Source organism: Erithacus rubecula, assembly GCF_903797595.1.
Source record: "Erithacus rubecula genome assembly, chromosome: 18".
Taxonomy (NCBI): Eukaryota; Metazoa; Chordata; class Aves; order Passeriformes; family Muscicapidae; genus Erithacus; species Erithacus rubecula.
Genome location: NC_136670.1, coordinates 6,647,585 through 6,664,797, shown reverse-complemented (window position 1 = coordinate 6,664,797; position 17,213 = coordinate 6,647,585). Strand labels below are relative to the sequence as shown.

The window sequence follows — 17,213 nt, the reverse complement described above, 5'->3', positions numbered from 1 at the left end:
TGAAGTTCCACAGCAGGATGTGAAGCATTTAGAGACAGCCACTGACAATTCCTGCAAGGAGCTGTGCACTGAGGCCCCCAGAGTAGGAAATGCAAATATTAATATGGCTCTAAGCAATGCAGAGAGTGCACTTCCAATGGAAGTGTTGGAGAGCTGCTCTCCCCAAGCTACTTAGATCCTAAACCCTTCAAAGAGTTAAAAAAATATAGTCAGTACATCCATTGCTCTTGTACCTAATTCAGAAAAGTGAAGCCACTTAAAAATAAAAAAAAATTATGTGAAAAGAAGCAACTAAATTTGTGTAGCTGACTGGAGATTGTTTAAAAATATTGCACTGGAGACTTGGACTAAATACATTGCTAAAGTTGCTGCAATATAAAAGGAATGTCATTGCATTGGTAATAATCGGCCAAAAGACAGGAAATACGATAACAGAAATTAATAGCTTTCACTGTGGAGTGAGTCATCAATAGTTTTGCAGAAACCAATGATCTCCAACAAACTCAAAAATAACTTGAGAAATTGATTACATAATATATAGTCCAGTGAGTCTTGTGGTTTTCTTAATATTTCCATATTAAACTTCATAATTGTTTGCTTATATACATTTAAGCTAGAAACAGTCTTCAGTTTTAGGTTTTTACAGCATAGCTTTAATTGTATAGATTCACTTTCACAGAATAATTGCAGAGGGGTTGAGGTTGGAAGGGACCTCAGAGGTCACCTTCTCCAAGCTCCTGGTCAGGGAGGGTCACCAAGGGCTGATGATCATCCCTTGCAGTGATGATCCCAGCTCTGTGCACAGCACTCCAGTGTGGCCTCAGCAGGAAGGCAGGAATCACCTGTCCTTGACCTGCTGGCAGTTCTTTACCTAAGGCACCCCAGGATATCATTCCCTTCTTTGTGGCAAGGGCAGGCTCCTGCCTTATGTGAGCTTTGACTGCTCTGACTTTTATTACAAAGCTGGAGGTCACAAGATTTGCAGAAATTGGGAGCACTAAGTATAAGAACATTGGGGAAATCTTCCAGAAAATTCTGTTGTTTATTGTCAGCATACATTTTTCAATGTCAATTATATGTTATTTTTGTATTTGTCTTGAACTTGTTTTTCACATAACTAACTAAACTAAACTAAACACACTATGTGATGGCTGATTTGTGCTTTTCAATCTAAGCAAATTGTAAACCAACTGATTGTGCTCAAACTTCTGCCTTTCTTTGCATGATCAATGTTCTTAAATGCACCTTTGCAGTACGAGTTTTGAGCCTCTAAATCAGAGTGGTTTAGCCACAAGGAGGTATTTATCCCATCATCACTGCCCTGTAATGGCTGTGTGCACACACAGTACCATCTCTTGGTCAAACTGGCAACTGCAAGTAGGATTTCCTGCATGGGATGCTCTTCAACTCTCAAAACAGATCTAATTATCTTCCCTGGATGTCTTTCATGATGTTGAAATGGGCTAAAAAAGCCCATGGAGAAGGTCAACACACAGAAGATATTTCTGCATGTGGTATTCAAGTGTTAGTGCTGGCATCCTCACATCCAGAGCTGTCCCAGGTGCAGAATCCAGCACCTGCCTTTGTTTAACTTAGTTGGTTTTGTCACTTCTCTATCCACTACACCACTGAGATGCTCCTAGAAATTTTGAGGAAAAGTAATCCATAAGATCCTTGAAAACATCCATTCTGCCTGTATATTACTTTATTATCTTATAGTGTGTAGGGATACTTGTTTTACAGATCCAAACATAAATCCAGAAGAACTTTATTACCTTTAAAAACAGAAGCTTAAACTGTTTTGTGAGCATCTTTAACAGCTGTGTCTGTCTCTGAATGTAGTGATCAAAAATTACATACACCCTTTTATTGTGTCTGCATTTCCAGCTTTGGTGTGGCATACTCATGAATTAGATAAGAATTTTCATTTTGAGGGGAATTTCTTTTTTTGCTTTAGAGCAACAAGAAATGCTTACACTGTGCCTTTGGCTTTGTCATTTGCAGTGGGCAGTGCCCTCCACATTCAGTACAGGAGAGTGACAGACCAAGAGGTAAAGCAGTGAGGCTTTGGTGGCAGAACAATGTGATTTAAAACCACCAACTTCGGCTATATCTGGTTGAATTTTTTTTTTCTAAATTTGAGTTGAGAAACTTAGAAGAACAGAATGATAAAGAGAAACATTCACCACCCTGGAGGCAGATTTCAGTGTGTTTCAGGACCAATTCAGGGTATGAATGTGTCATATCAGTGAGTGCTCATTGGATTTTTTTGAAGTGATCAGACTGGAATGAGGGCTGGCTGGGTCAGCCTCTTGGGCATGCTCTTATTTAAACTGCATATTTATAAAGAAAAACACTGATTAATACAATTAGCCATATTTTACTCCACTGACTCCCACTGCCTTCTGACCAAGGGCTGTGTAAAGATTGTAGGTTTGACAAAAGCAATTTAAATCCTTCCTCGGGCACTTACATGTTTTTCTCTGTAATAATCATTAGCGTAATTGAACAGTTGTCTCACGTCTCATGCAGGAAGAATGTGTTTCTCCTGCATGGCACTGGCCAGATCTGCATTTTCACACTCAAAGTGAGCTGGGTGTGGTTGCTGAGGGCAGGTGAAAATGCTGACACTGTGAAAACCCAGCGAGTGTTGCAAAGCTTGGACTTGGCACGGGCTCTGGAGCTCTGGGCTCCCTTTGAACTGCTTAATTAGGATGAGCTCATTCCAAGCTCTTGTGACAAACACTGTCTGAAATAATTGCCTGGATTGTATTTAAGAAGGAACACTGGAGGAATTCGAATGTTTTGGCTGTACTGTGTGATAAAAGTAATGTCAGTCTGCATTCTTGCAAGATTTAATGAGATTTTCTGAAATACCATCAGCACCTCAAGGCTTTTTCTGAGGCTAGTGGAGGATTGTATACCCTGACTCTCCAAGATCCTGCAAGACTTAATTGATAGGTGCAAAGCTACCTATTCCCCTCTCCTTTGCCTGGAGAAATCTGAATTCCTGTGTATGTGTGTGTGTGTGTCCTTTTCAACCTTCATTCCAGTTTCTCTGGGCTGACTAGTTTTACCAAGCTTCCACATCCACTGTAAGTATATGTGTGGGTGGCAAAATATTGTAATTGATGTAATAAAATAGGACTTTACATGTTTTTAAGATTTTGTTGGCTTTAAATCAAAGAAATATTTAAATGAGTCCTCAGTTTAATCTGTGTCACAGGGTCAGTTTGTGTGCATGGGACATTCTTCCTGGGGAAGCTGGTCCTGCATTGCTGGACAGTTCTGTCTGTCTGGAGGAAAAATCCAATTGTCTCTTAGGAACATTCAGATCTTTGCTATGTTGGCTTGTTAACTCTGCAAGAAGTGAATGGACACATTAGGATTTAGATATGGGTGGCACAATGCCTCTCTCATGAATGATGATCTGCTCTAAGCAGCTTTGTGGGATGAGGATGAGTGACTGTTACTCGTGAATTTTTGTACATCTTTCTGATGTCCTTCTTTTCTGCTTTTCTACTTTTTGTAGCTTCTCATTTTTCCAGACATAAGAAGAAAGTTCTGTTGCAGCACTGCCATATCTTATTGCTGCATTTTCCTTCCAGCAATAAGATTAAATGATAAATTTAATTCTAGAATTTAATTATGTCAGCTACTTGGATAGCACTTTGGCTATTACTGAATAAAACATTTTAGTGGATACAAGTCTGGAGAAGAGAAGGTTTCAGGGACACCTTATAGCCCCTTCCAGTGCCTAAAAGGGGCTTTCAAGGAGGCTGGAGAGGGACTTCTCACAAAGGTGTAAGGAGATTGGACACAAGGGACTCTAAGCTGGAGGAGGGTGGGTTTAGGTTGGATATTAGGAAGAAACTCTTCCCTGTGAGGGTGAGGGGGCCCTGGCACAGGCTGCCCAGAGAAGCTGTGACACCCTGGAAGTGTCCAAGGGCAGGTTTGGGGCTCTGAGCAGCCTGGGGTAGTGGAAGGTGTCCCTGACCATGACAGGCAGCTGAAACAAGATGAGCTCTAAGATTCTTTCCAACTCAAACCATTTTATTATTCTCTGATAATTAAACTGCATTCCATGAAGCTTATAAAACCAGTGATTTTAAATTATGCTCCTTGGAAATCCAGCAGCTATTATTGCTACAGGCCCTAATGCTGCAAACCATCACACTTGATCCTCTCCTTGAAGTTAAATTATATAATGATTCCCACTAGTAATTGTATGTGTGAAGGCCCATAAAACAGCCTAGAGAATGAGAAAGGTGACACTGCCTTTACAGTGTAGTCTGTGGTACCTTTTTATTAGTTCCTGTTCATATTACATCACTTTATTTTGGCTGAGTAATCTGCATTTCTGTGCTTCCAATCATAAGAATGCATGAACACAGCCTCATAAACAGGCAAAGCTGAACTGGTGTACAGGTTATATCACTGAGCAGGAGCCACATGAAGCATCACAAATCCCTTAATGTCTGAAAAGTGGGTGCAAACCAAGTCCACCTGGAGCTGCCTGGTGCCACTCCTGTAGGGAATGATTTCAAATTCCACTGTTGAAGTTTCCATTGGGGCCATTCTTTCCACACTAAAAGAGAGGATGCTTTTGTGAGTTAAAGCAGCTGAAAAATTCTTGCTATGTATTCTTCTGAATACCCAAATTTAATACTGTATGCCATCTCCCCACTCCCTGAGCATTCTGTAATTCAAATTTTGGCAAAAGAGGTGCAAAAAAACTCCATCTGCTGTATGAAGAGTACTGGCATGGTGGCATTTTGTCCAAGGCTGGTGCAAATAAAAGTCATGAGGTTGACAGAACCTTTTTAAAACACCCCACTGGTCCTCCAGACTTCCCACCAAAAGAACAAGTTACCAGCCAGAAGCATTTACATACTGGATTTGGAGCTGCTCTTTGAGCAGGCCACTGCCTTCAGCTCTCAGGACACAGTCTGTCACCTCATCACACAGAGGGTTGGTAAATGTCACCTCCACATTGACAGGCCTGTGTACCACAGCTGGACCAAGGACCTACAGAGAGAAAACATTCTGCTCAGCACCAGCATCAGTCTTGTGCCTTCTAATGCTTTTCTCCTTCCATTCCCAGATCACCTGGGCAGGAAAGAGCCAGGAATTAGTTTATGTACATAGTTTTCGGCAACAAGAGGTCAGACTTGAGTGAGCCATCCAGAGTGGCTAAGAATCAGCAAACTGCTGTAGAATTTACCTTTTACTCCCTTTTTAAACTAGTTCAGTGCATGGTTTAATGTATAGCACAGTGTATGATGCTCATCAGTGAGAACAGAATGAGAACACAAGAATTGGCACATATGGTTAACTACTGGAGGCACCTTAAATTAGCTTTAACTAGGCTAAATGAAAGGATTGGGATTGGAGAACATGGGAGGTGTGAGACAGAGGTGAATTGTGGTGTCTCAGGGAAAAGAATGCAAATTAGAAAGGAAACATATTCATTACCTTATTTTAGCTGAGATAATGTGGAATTGGTATATCTGGTATATACTTGTAAATAATGTAATATTAGTTAACATAACTGAGAAGTCCATCAGCCCAATTGCATTTCTCTATTACTCTCTCCATGTTTATAGGGAAGTTTCAATCAACAGAAACATAAAGACTTTTTGATCACTGAATTGAAGTAATTTAACCCAGGTGCCTGCCCTACATAAACTATTATTTGCATGGTACAGCACAAAGAGTTTTACAAACTCCCACTAGAACCTAGTATTCAGAAATTGCCAGACCTGCAGAAAAGCACACTTTTTACTCCTATGTGTGACCTTGCTTTTCTTGTATGCTGCTGACAGAGTGGTTTGGGACAGCTGATCTGGTCTGGAGGCCCTGAAGGACTCTGCACATTACCATATTCCCTCTATGTTATTTACAGTAAGATGAGCAGATAGCATTTGATCCCAGTGTTTTATACAGCATTCACATCTGCTGGCCAAAACCAGTTCAGCTTGTTTATGTGGATGTGATGGGTCATGCAAAGCCAGGACTGTCCCTGGGCAAACACAGTGCAGGATCTTTCCTGTAGACTAAGAACTGCTTCTTATTCAATGTACAACATTTGTCAAGAGTCAGTTAAAAGTGGAAAAAGGAGAAAGCCTCCAGTTCTAATTAATCACTTGGGAAGTGTTGCAGAAGGTGAAAAGTGACTCTGTGATACAGTTAAAGAACTTCCTTTGAATTTTGGAGATAGAGAGACTCACAGCCCCAGGCATTATCAACTGGTCAGCGAAGGTGTATTTGGTAAAAATCAGTCTTCCTAAATATTGAAGATATTGATCAGACTTTTCTAACAAAAGGGGAGGTCTAAATATGGATGAGATTTCTTTGTTTGTCTGCATTCTGCCTGGCCCTCCTCAGGTAAACTTGCCTTGTGGTAACACTGAGAACTTTGTCAGTGCCATGTTAACAAGCACTGGCAAGAATATCCCAGCACAGCTATGCCATGAAAACATTTGCTTTTGTTTAGTGTATTTAATTTCATTTCTATCATACAGCCTATTACTACAACAAGTTCCAATCACCCTCAGACATGATTTCACTTTCCATGCTCCTTCCAATGAGGAATAGATGGAGTAGGAATTCTAGTTGCTGTTCTCAGCACATCTCTTAAGGGTCACAGAAGTGACTAGCTTTTACCTTGATGGTGAGAAAAGGATCCTGGAGTACAATATCCTTCTCAACTAGAAGAGAGGCTCCCCGTTTGATTTGGCACACAGCAGTCACTAGGATCTTCCTGTCATCCATCAGAGAGTTTTTGTACTGGGTATAGGATATCTTGAAAGAAAACTCTTTCACTGGAATGAAAAAAAAAAACCAAAAAAACCCAAATTTTCCCTCTTTTCTTTTGTCTGAGTGCCAGCTATCTGTTAGATACCTGTGTTTTAAGGAGCAATACTCTTATCACCCTGGGGCTGCACATTTATGGATGTTGACACCAACAGGCAGGAATGATGCTCATGTCTTCTATTTACATTTACATAAAACACTAAATCATCAGGTACCTGGGCAGATCTGAGGATGGATGGATGTGGCAATACCTGCTGGTGCTTTTTTCATTTATCTGAGGCTGGGATTTGTTGCTCCTTCCTTGCAAAGAGGGCAGAGGTCAGCAGGTGGGTTGGTTTAAATGCCCTTGCAGATGCAGCTGTTCAGCCTCTGCCTTGCACAATCTCTGTGCCAATGAGGAGGGCAGTGGAACTCAGTATAGTGAGACAGAATTCTACTGCTGGAACTGTGGAATGAGTCCTAATGTGTTACATAGTTCAGTTCATCTGTGCTCATCTCATTTTTCAGCTCTGTCCCTATAAAAGCAGGGCAGAGACCACTCTCTGCAGGGTCACAGCTCTCCTGCTGGTGTGCTGCTGTGAAAGTGCAGGCTTGTCTTCCCCCCTTTAATCTGGCTTTATGCTTTGCTTATGGAGAGCTAGCAGCTCACTGATCTCCAGTCTATGTCTCTTAGTTGTTCTCTCTTAGCAAAAAATGCCATAATACAGCTCCAAGTGTGGCTGTGCTGGGTTAGACAAAAGATCACCCTGCTCAGTCTCCTTTTTGCTAGCACCCAAAAGCAAATGCTTAAGAAAGGGCAAATATGTGTGGGTTTTTTTTCACTGAATAGCCTTGACTTCCAACTGTTTGCAGGTCCCACACTTCTTGAGCCATTCTTTATTTCCATGTGATATGACCACAACCCAAAACTATGCCTTGACAAGTAATAAAAGCTGTAACAAAATTAAAATTACCTTCTTCAGATTCAAGTTTAATAGACCTATGCAACTGCAAAATCTCTGCCTTGGGTTTTCTGGTGTAGAGAATGGCTGAAGCCTTCAGTTTAACCTTTATGGTCTTAAAATCTGAGCTCAAGTTTCTGAGTGTCAAGGTGAGGGGGATGTCCTGGCCAATCACAGGAGATGCATCAAGGAGCAGCTTCCCTGAGATGCTGGGGGTTTGTGCAGGCTGTGCCCTTGAAAATCGTCTTCTGGGTCTTGGAATTTTGCTTCTTTTTCCAGGTCTTTTCACACCAAGCAGCTTCAGTGCTTTCCTGTACACCTGCCTTTCTTTCAAGGATCCTGCATTGGAATATACCATGGTCAGAGATCTCAATCATGTACTGGATATAGTGCAGTGGAGCCATGGATGATCTCAGAAATTTAGGGAAGCTGAGAAGGGCAAAGATACTCAAGAGGAGAAAGTGAAGTCTAATCTAACCTTAATGTGAATTTTGGCACAAAAGCAAATGAATGCACATGGCCATGAAGGCTGGAAAGTAAAACCTGCCCATCAGCCCCAGGTGGATGTTCATGGGCACCTCTTAGAAGCTGTGGGCAGTAGAAAGGTAATTCTGGGAGAGATCAGTGCTGCATAAGGTGGGGCAGTTGCCATCTCTGCAACTGAGAAGGGGGAAAAACCCTTTTGCAGAAAGTTTCCCCAAACAGCTCTCCACATTGGCTATTGTTTCAATTAAATCAATGTCAGCAGATAAGGAGCCCTAAGACTGAAAATTCACAATTACATGGCTCTAGAAGTAAAGAAATCAAGTTGCTGCTTAGTCCAACAAAGGCCTTAATTCTTTTCACATCTGATCATCTGTGGCAAAAGTACTGCAATAAAGAATTTACCTTCTGGATATTTGTAATTATCAGTGACATCCACACGGGAGTTGGTGCCCACTGCTTTGGTGCTAATAAATTTTCCAATCTTCCTGGTATCAGAATAAACTCTCTCTTTTCTTTTCTTGCTGTAGCGAATCCAAGTGACACAGTCAGCATTCACTGCTGCAAACACAAACGGGCTGTCGTAATCCAGGTTCACATCCCCCTCTTTAATGGCTCTGGTGGAGGCAGGACCACACTGATAGATGCCTGTGTTAGAGAGGGAGAAGTTGAGCCACATAAATCCTCATGCTGACAGCAGGAGGGAGAGGCACTCACTGCAAAGACATTTGGGAGAAGTAAAACAACACAAATCCTCATGCTGACAGCAGGAGGGAGAGGCAGCCACTCCAAAGACACATTTGGGTCAAGTACACTGTTTTTATGTCTGTGTAATGTGGTAACAGCATGTCCAGTGATTCCACATGCACTTTCTATCAAAAGGTGGGGCTGCAGAGGAGGCTGGTAGGGAGAGGTGAGAAATGTTCTTACCCACCAAAGGCTGCAAGGCTGTCAGGTGAAAGGAGAGGATAGGATGGCAGGGATGGGAGGGATGTGAGCCAAATCAAAAGTACAGTCAGATTCAAGAGATGGGGATCAACAGTGCTGGGTGTGCATTGAGAAGAACCAGGAAACTGAATTTGTTAAACCTGGTAGTGAGAAAGGGACTGTGTGATGTGATGGGCTAAGACAAGCAAGGGTGAGATAAGTGAACTTCAGATGTGCTGGCTTTTGTGGAGGCAGAGAATTGAAATTAAAAAAGGAAGAATTGTTATGCTGGTCAGCAATCTAGAGGCTGACAGAAAAGCTCCCTACTGGAGATTTATCTGGGTATTGTTTTTCTTGTGCACCCAAATTAATGCTACATCTACAGGGAATATAAAGGAGGGAATTGTCCTGAAATTTCCCTGGCAATTTTAGGAGTAACACTATATACAGGTTTTTTATATTTAAAACAGTGTTACCTTTGCTTTTTTCCTGGGGCGTTGCATCCAGAACCTGCCATCCATCATAAAAAGAGCCGAGGTCTCTTCTAATGAACCAGCTTTCATTCCAGACATGGAAATTCCTGTAAGTGAGGTAGAATGCAGAATATCTGATTTGTACAGTGCAAGAAATAATCTTAATTGAATGAATGAAAACTCCTCTGTGGAGAGAGCAGCTGCTGTGCTCCTTACATGAGTACCCCCCTTTTTTGCCAGCTTTTTGTGTTATACCTCTGAGAAATACTGGGATGTTATGAAAAATAAATGTTAAAAGGAAAATACTTCATTCCAGAGTCAATAATTCAATATTGGACATTCCCAAACAAAAAGCCAAAGGTCTGGTGTGGAGTTTTATATCAATGGGAGCATGAGATTTTCAGGAGTATGATTCTAGATATTTTAACCAGTGGGGAATATAATGGAAGAAATATTAAAGAAATATATATATTTACCACACACTGTCTTCACTCAAGTGCAGGTTGTTTCCAGACATGTCAATGTACTTATCAATACTCAGATTTAGGTTCTTGTCATGGGCAGAGTTGAAGTTTGTAATAACACGAGTAGGTATTCCCAAGCATCTCAGTACTGCAATACAGAATACCATAAAAGCTCTGGAAACCTATTTTGCAGACATTTAAAAAGTGTTTTTTTTCTTGGTCAAACAGTTTAGTGTATGTTTTCATTGGTGAAACAAGCCCTCAGAAATTTCCCTCCATCTATGATCAGGTCACAGACATTGTGCAAAATTGCTTAAAAGACACTTCTACTGACATGACATTCTTAGCTGTCATGTCCTTTTTAAAAAGAGTTTGGTTCACCCATTCATTTTAATCTTTGATTCTTCATCCTGTTTTCTCTTCCATTTTCTGTTTGCTCCTTCTTTCTTTTACTTACAGAGATACACTTCTCAATTTTCCTTTGTATTTTCCCAAAGAGGTTCTTATGTCTCAGAGCAGCTCTTACTGAACGCTGCTAGGATGAAATTATTTTCCTGACTTGCAGCTCCATTTACAGGTTCTCAGAACTGACTTGCTGTTGTGTCACCAGCAGGTAGGACACAGCAGTAGAAAACTGTGAGTGTGAGAAAACTGGCAGCGTGAGGAGACAGAAGACTCCTGGTTTTCCTTGAATCCTAGCTGTGAAACAGGAACCTTACTCTTTTCACCAGCCCAGCCTGGAAAACCCCTTTGGTTTATGATTGCTCACAAAGCTGGCATGTGTTATTACAACCTGCAAACTAAAAGATTAACCCTTCATGCACAGGGAGCAGACGTTCTTCACTCCCTATCAAAACTGAAACAGCTTTGACAGATCGCCCCATAGCTCATCCTGCTGGAGGTGAGCTGTCCCTCGGTGCCAGCCGCGTCCCCTGTACCTGTGCAGGTGACTCCCGCAAAGACCCAGCACTGTCCGTAGCGCACGGGCCGGCAGCGGGCGCGGTGCCAGCGCCGCAGGATGGACACGCTGCCGCTCCAGCGCAGCGGGTTCGTGCCCGGGCCGAACCGCCCGCTCCACTTCCCCTCCACCACTCCCTTCTCGTCGTTGCTGTTCACCTGAAAGAGTGCTGCTCGTGAGAGGATTCAATATTTACAGAAGAGGGAGGGAGATAGAAGTGACTCTGTGTGGGTAGCACTGTTCTCGTTGACTGGGTGGGGGGTCAGAATGTTCGAATCTTAGAATTTTGTCCACAGCTGGACCAAACTCCAACCAGGCTGTAGAATCTGGTGATTCAAAACTGCCTTGTTTTCAGTACAAGTGGTCCCAAATGTACTGACACACCTGTTTACCTTTTCTCTCTTTTATCTATTGATCACACCTCCTTGTATGTCATTACTCTGCTAGACTGTGCATTCATGCTGCTTCACATTCTCAAGGGATTTATGGAAGCCCTGAGAAATCCATCTTTTTCTGAATGTGCATTTGTTGCAAATGCACAGGCAGTACTTACAGCTTGCCCAAACTTGTTAGATGTGGCTGCATATATTTGTGCACATCCATTGTAACATTTACATATCCAGATTAAGTATCAAGTGTGGTGGTACAGGATGCAGTAAGTTTTTTGTTGTTGTTTTTTTTTTTAATTATTTGTATTTATAGTAATTTGGTACATCTGAGTAGAGTTATTTACTTTATGTTGAAGCTGAGAATGCCTAAAGTGAGTGCTGTCCAAAAGGCTGAAAAATATCACAGCTATAAAGGAGGAATCTCAGCTAAGGAATGTGGTGAGGCATGTATTATTCATAAAATCAAAAACTTTTCAGCTGCCCAGTTGTGCATTTCTGTGTTTGTAGGGATGGATGTGTGCTGAGCAGCTTTACCTATTTGTTGCAGGAAATGGTAAAAACCTCACTGAACAAATATCCCTTAAGTAAAGAATGCTAAATTCAGACATCAAATGCTGTTGAGCCAGCACTGGTTTTCTAAAATTTTTCACACTTCTCTTGGTGTTTGAAAAACTTAACATGTAATTTCAGAATAGACAAAGGCTTTCCAAATTAGTGAAAAGCTCTAATGGGCTGAAAATCTGTTGGGAAAATACATCTGAGATTCAATGTTCCTCAAAAGTTTTTGGAAACATCGCTTCAGTCATGAGCAAACTTTTGGGAAGAAGCATAAATCTCCATTTTACCTATTTTCTATCTGTTTTTTGCTTGGCTACACCTATAAAACACTGAGGAATTACTGTTGAAACTTGAGGGTGGGTTGTGGTTTTGCAGGCAGGTGCATTTCCAGCTGTGAGGGTTGGATCTCTTTACCATGGCACTGACAACCCTGCTGACATAGACAGGGCTGTTCCTCTTGGACACATCCACAGCTGGGTCCTCACGGTGGTTCAGGCTCCGATCCAGAATAGCCAGAGAGATATCAAGGATGTCCTCTTCAAACTGAAATCAGAACCAGCAATATATTAAAACTAATTTCATAAGAAAATCCAAGGATAAACTCCTCACCTAGTTTTCTTTGAGCATGGGAGGAAGATGTTGGGAATAGAGATGTGTTTTGTACTGTTAAAGAAAATCAGGCCAAGAAGGAAACATAACCATTAAGCTGCCAACCCTCCAAAGTATTTTCAAGATGTCTGTGAGCACAGTGAGGGGCTGTGGCCACTGGCATTCATGAGGACATTAAGTGGCACACACATTAAGGACATTGGTGGCACACACAAGACCACTGCAGGTTGGGCTCAGCAGGGGTCACACCCTCCCACATCCTGCCCTGCCCCTTCAGGCACATGTTTATTATGAAAGCTTTACTCTCATGGGCTGCCATTGCCTCATATCAGGTGATCTGAACTGGAAGAAACCCACAAAAATAATTATTGTGGGTTAGGTCACCAAGACACTGCTTGGGTGCAGAGAATGCCTCAATGGCTGGATGGATGTGGCCAGGCAAGGATGGCCCCATCCCTTGACCTCTGAGACAGAAAGGAACTCTGCCCTTGTTTCATTTATCAGTGTTAAAGCAGCCATGGGATCAGGAGGATCAATGGAAATGCTGTCTGCAAATGCTGGTGCAATTGGAGGGATGAAGTGGCCAGGAATGGTTCTGGCTGGCCTGGGCAGTTGCAGGATGGATGGGTTAGCTTTGTTTGCAGCACTTACACTTCAAGGGCCAAACTGATTTTCAAAAATTCCAATATGAGTTGTTTTAGTTGAGTACATTTGAGGTATCCTTTTAGTGTCTTCTGCCCCCTTACTGAACAGATTTCTTAAATATTTACATGCACTGGCTTTGCAATACCCAGTGGCTTTCTTTGCTCTCTACAAGGGTCAAAAAAAACAAGTACAGTTTTACCAGTTTTTGTAACAGGCAAAAGAAAACTAAAATTATGCTTTGTTTATTTTATTTCTGTATGAGCACGCCACACAGGGGAAATGATGCTGATGCTGCTGTCTGTAATGTAATGATAAATGAGATACATATCTGCAAGAAAATATGAAGTGAGTGAGGAATATTGAACTCTTACACTAAGGAATTTTTTTCTACTCAAGAGCCTACTTGCCCACTACTCTTATTTTGAAAGTTCTGGAAGAGGTGGTGCTGTTTACCTGTCCATAGTTCCAAGCTTCTTCTTCAATATCTTTCTCCACTCCCTGAAATATGATCCCACTGTCATTCAGAACATACTCCTGCCGCTCATTTTCGTCAGCCATGAAGACATCATCATCTACAAGCACAATGAGACATGATGGCTGGAAGGAAATTGTTTTGCTGTAACTGAAAATCTCAAATAGAGGGCAGTTCTAAGGATTAGGTGAGACTGTCATGCATTCATGATGAGCACTCTCTGCTACACCTCTGTAACCATTTACAGGGGGAGTAAAGTAAGTGAAATTCCTTTCAGGAGAACTGACTGTGTTTCTGTCCCTTCAGGAAGTGCAGTGTCTTATTGGTACATGTTACTTATTTTGCAACTGAATGCAAGAATCAGAGGAAAGAATCAGAGGAAAAATCAGAGGAAAAGAAATTCTAGAATGAATATTTGGAATATTTACTGCCTTTGATTTCTCATCCTATGAGCAGGAGTCTGGGTCTTTGATGCCTGAGGAAGGGACAAACTTGACCCTTGATGTTAAGCAAAAAACCATCTTTCTGTAGCTGTGACTGTCAGACAGACCTCACTGTGACACCCAGATTTCCTGGCTGACACAATGAATTATTTGAAGGAAGTGATACACGAGAGCATACCTGGACACCAGGGATTGAAGAGTAGCACAAAGTGGCCCAGGACTTTGGAAGAGACCTTGTTCCCAGCGAGGGCCTGGAGCTGGAGTTTGTAGCGCCCGATGACGGCGTCGGGCGGGCTGAGGATGGAGAAGTTCAGGCAGCGAGGATCACTGGGCTCCTGGGCTGCACTCCAGCCACTGCCACCCTCCTCAGAAAGGCTGAATATGGCCTTGGTCTGCTGGGATTCTGCTGGAGATGGTCCTGCCAGAGGGAATGGATGAGCTGGGGTGGTGGTTTGTGAGAGGTTGGTGTGAGTTTTGTTTGGGGCAGCACGAGGATAACGTGCAGTGGTGCATCATCCTTAGGAGCAGAGATACAGCCTGGGCTTTGGAATGAGCCATCCTGCCCTCCTTTGCATTATTAACTGCCTCTTGCCCTCAGGTGTAGATCAAACTTTAAAATGGGAACTCCTAAGCCCAAAGGGACAAGGAATCCTGAGTGAAACAGGACAAAGCTTAATGTTTCAAGAATGGGCTATGTAGACCTGTAAGGCACAAGGATTTTGGAGCTGGAATAACCTGGATATGAGATGAGTGCCATGGGGAGATTACCTGTGCTTGCAATAAAGGTGAAATTGTCCCAAGATTGCCCTGTAGTTTTGAGGTTCAGAGAGATGTTGAAGGGCTGTCCTCTCCTCAAGATCACATCTGTGCTGCTGTAATCAGAGGTGTGGTGTGCAGCTTTGTTTAATCTGGATTGCCAGTTGACTTTTCCTATTTTTAGGGCTAGAAAGACACAAAACCATGTTAATTAAAAACATTTTCCTTCAGACTTGCACATCTTTTCATTGTGTCTAATGTACTAATTTTATTATATTTATATGTAGCTGGCATTATGTTCTATAGGAAAAAAGAAAAATCTATTGTTATTAAGAATTGAAGAAAGGCAAGGGAGTTAGACAAACAGCTAAAAGATGAACCCTCTTCTGTAGGGTTCTTTCAGAAGGAGAAAAAAACATTTGAAAATTCAAAATTCAGAGAATTTATCCTTGATTTAAACAACAACAAAAAAAAAAAAAATCAAAATTTTTGTGTTAAGCAAAGACTTTGTTAAAGTCTGAAGACACTGTTCTATTCCTGTGTTCCTGTTTGTTTTCTGTGGTGATATCTAATTCCCACTATGTTTTCCAGATTTACAGATAGAATTATTGAAACTCTCATCAGGAAATGCAAGGCTGATTCTGGAAACACTGCCTGACAGATGATGGCCAGGAGTTGGTATCTTCAGTGTGGAACTTGTCCTTATCTTCTCACGTATCTTGTATCTAAATTAATTTACAGCCTTGTAGCTTGAAGCTGGGTGTTATTTCACACTCTGTTGGAAAAAGATTACAAGCAGAGGAGTGGCATATCTCGAGGCAGTGCTATGGGTTGTTCTATTGTATCATGATAGGTTGCCCAATTATGAAAATGGGGCACTGGAGCTCAGATTACAAAAGCTTCAAGCTTTCTCTTTCCTTGATAAATTACAAAATTGCCAAACAACAAACAAAATAAAGCAGAAAAATGCAGATTCCCCTATGAAAACAGGTGTTTGCAAGGTGCCCTTTCCCCAACATGATATTCCAGAGGAGTTTCAGGTGAAAAAAACCTCCTGCTCTGACTAGAGCTTGTTAACCCTGTGCAGAATAATGGTGCTGTAAGCAACATTTCCATCATTTCACTGAACTAAGAAAGGGATTAATCTCTGAGGGAAACTACAGGGTTCTGCTGTAATAATAGAGAGGGTCAGATTTCAGTTTTCTGCTGCATTTGCAGCATGGAGTTATATTCTGTGAAGGCTTGATAAAGGCATAATTATAATAATTTTTCATCTTTCTGGAAAAAATGTGCATTTCCAGGCAGTGAAGGCCTGGAGCAAGAGACTTTCCTGTAGTCTGTGTACATAAGCATGTGTGAGTGTTTTCAGTTAAGGGTCTTGCTTCAAATGTGTCACCTGGAGACAAAAATTCCACTGGCAGGAGTGTGATGTTTGAGCCACATGATGTGAAATGCTTGGAAAGCATGTGGCTTGCATCATCACTTCATCTTCCTGGCTTAAACATGTTTAATTGAAAGGGACCTATGGAAAGCATCACTCTTAATATCAAGTCCTTTAATTTAAGAGTGACTTAAAGGTGTTTCTGAAGGGCACTTGGGGTCAGGGTTTGAAAAGGAGCCAATGCCCTGCTGCATTTTATCCATGTGTATCCTGAATGCCCAGGCTGTGGGCAGAGAGCACCACGTGCTGTGAGCTGTGCAGGGATGCAGGAAACTGAGAGCATTTTGCACATTTGTAAATTAAAATGTCATGCATAGAGGATTTAGTGGCAACTGAGCTTGATGTTAGTGAGGCTCTGATGTTAAAGCAGTGCTGCTAAAAACTGTCACAGAGGAATGTCACCAATGTCCAACAGAAGAGAAGTGAGCAGAAGCAGGAAAGATAGAGGGCAGTGACTAGCATTGATTTGCTCTAACAATTCACTGCATCAATAGTTTGATTTGCCTTGCAAAGTTTATGGCTACACAGGCATTTCTAGAGAATGCAGGGGATCAGAAAGAAAACTTCTGTATATGGGGCAAGAGCACAGCAAAGCTTGATGCCAGTTTTTTGTCTGCATGAATCTCAAATTTATCCTTGTTTTAATCTTCACAGTTTCAATTTCAATCTTATAATTTCTTTTTCTTCTTTCAGTGCCTGTAAGGAAAAGTTATTTTCTATAATTCTATCAATGTACAATTGGCCAAAAATTTGTTAGGGTGTCCATGCTGTAATGGACAGACATTGGGAACATGTTCAGAAGGAAAAGCCTCGTGGTCACTGCTGAAGATGCTGAGTG

General features: G+C 41.7%; 1 protein-coding gene and 1 long non-coding RNA gene across 3 annotated transcripts in view; one reads left to right on the top strand and one right to left on the bottom strand.

Moving 5' to 3' along the window:
* Positions 1-27: 27 nt before the first annotated feature.
* Positions 28-17,213, top strand: part of LOC306809966 — a 54,632-nt gene continuing 37,446 nt past the window's right edge. The window contains exons 1-2 of one of the 2 annotated variants that reach the window (XR_013776332.1): positions 28-82; positions 2,005-2,051. This is a non-coding gene — a long non-coding RNA (uncharacterized lncRNA). Of the gene's footprint in view, positions 83-848; positions 2,052-17,213 lie in introns of those variants that run through there. The other variant, XR_013776333.1, reaches the window with a different exon arrangement.
* On the bottom strand, positions 3,964-16,805 carry LOC306809964 (protein-glutamine gamma-glutamyltransferase 6-like). Its single transcript, XM_079321958.1, is given in 13 exon segments — positions 3,964-4,588; positions 4,895-5,028; positions 6,667-6,824; positions 7,770-8,096; positions 8,646-8,888; positions 9,644-9,747; positions 10,117-10,252; positions 11,043-11,220; positions 12,424-12,552; positions 13,717-13,835; positions 14,357-14,596; positions 14,947-15,130; positions 15,132-16,805. Coding segments are annotated over 13 exon segments (2,130 nt in total). The 5' UTR covers positions 15,156-16,805; the 3' UTR covers positions 3,964-4,434.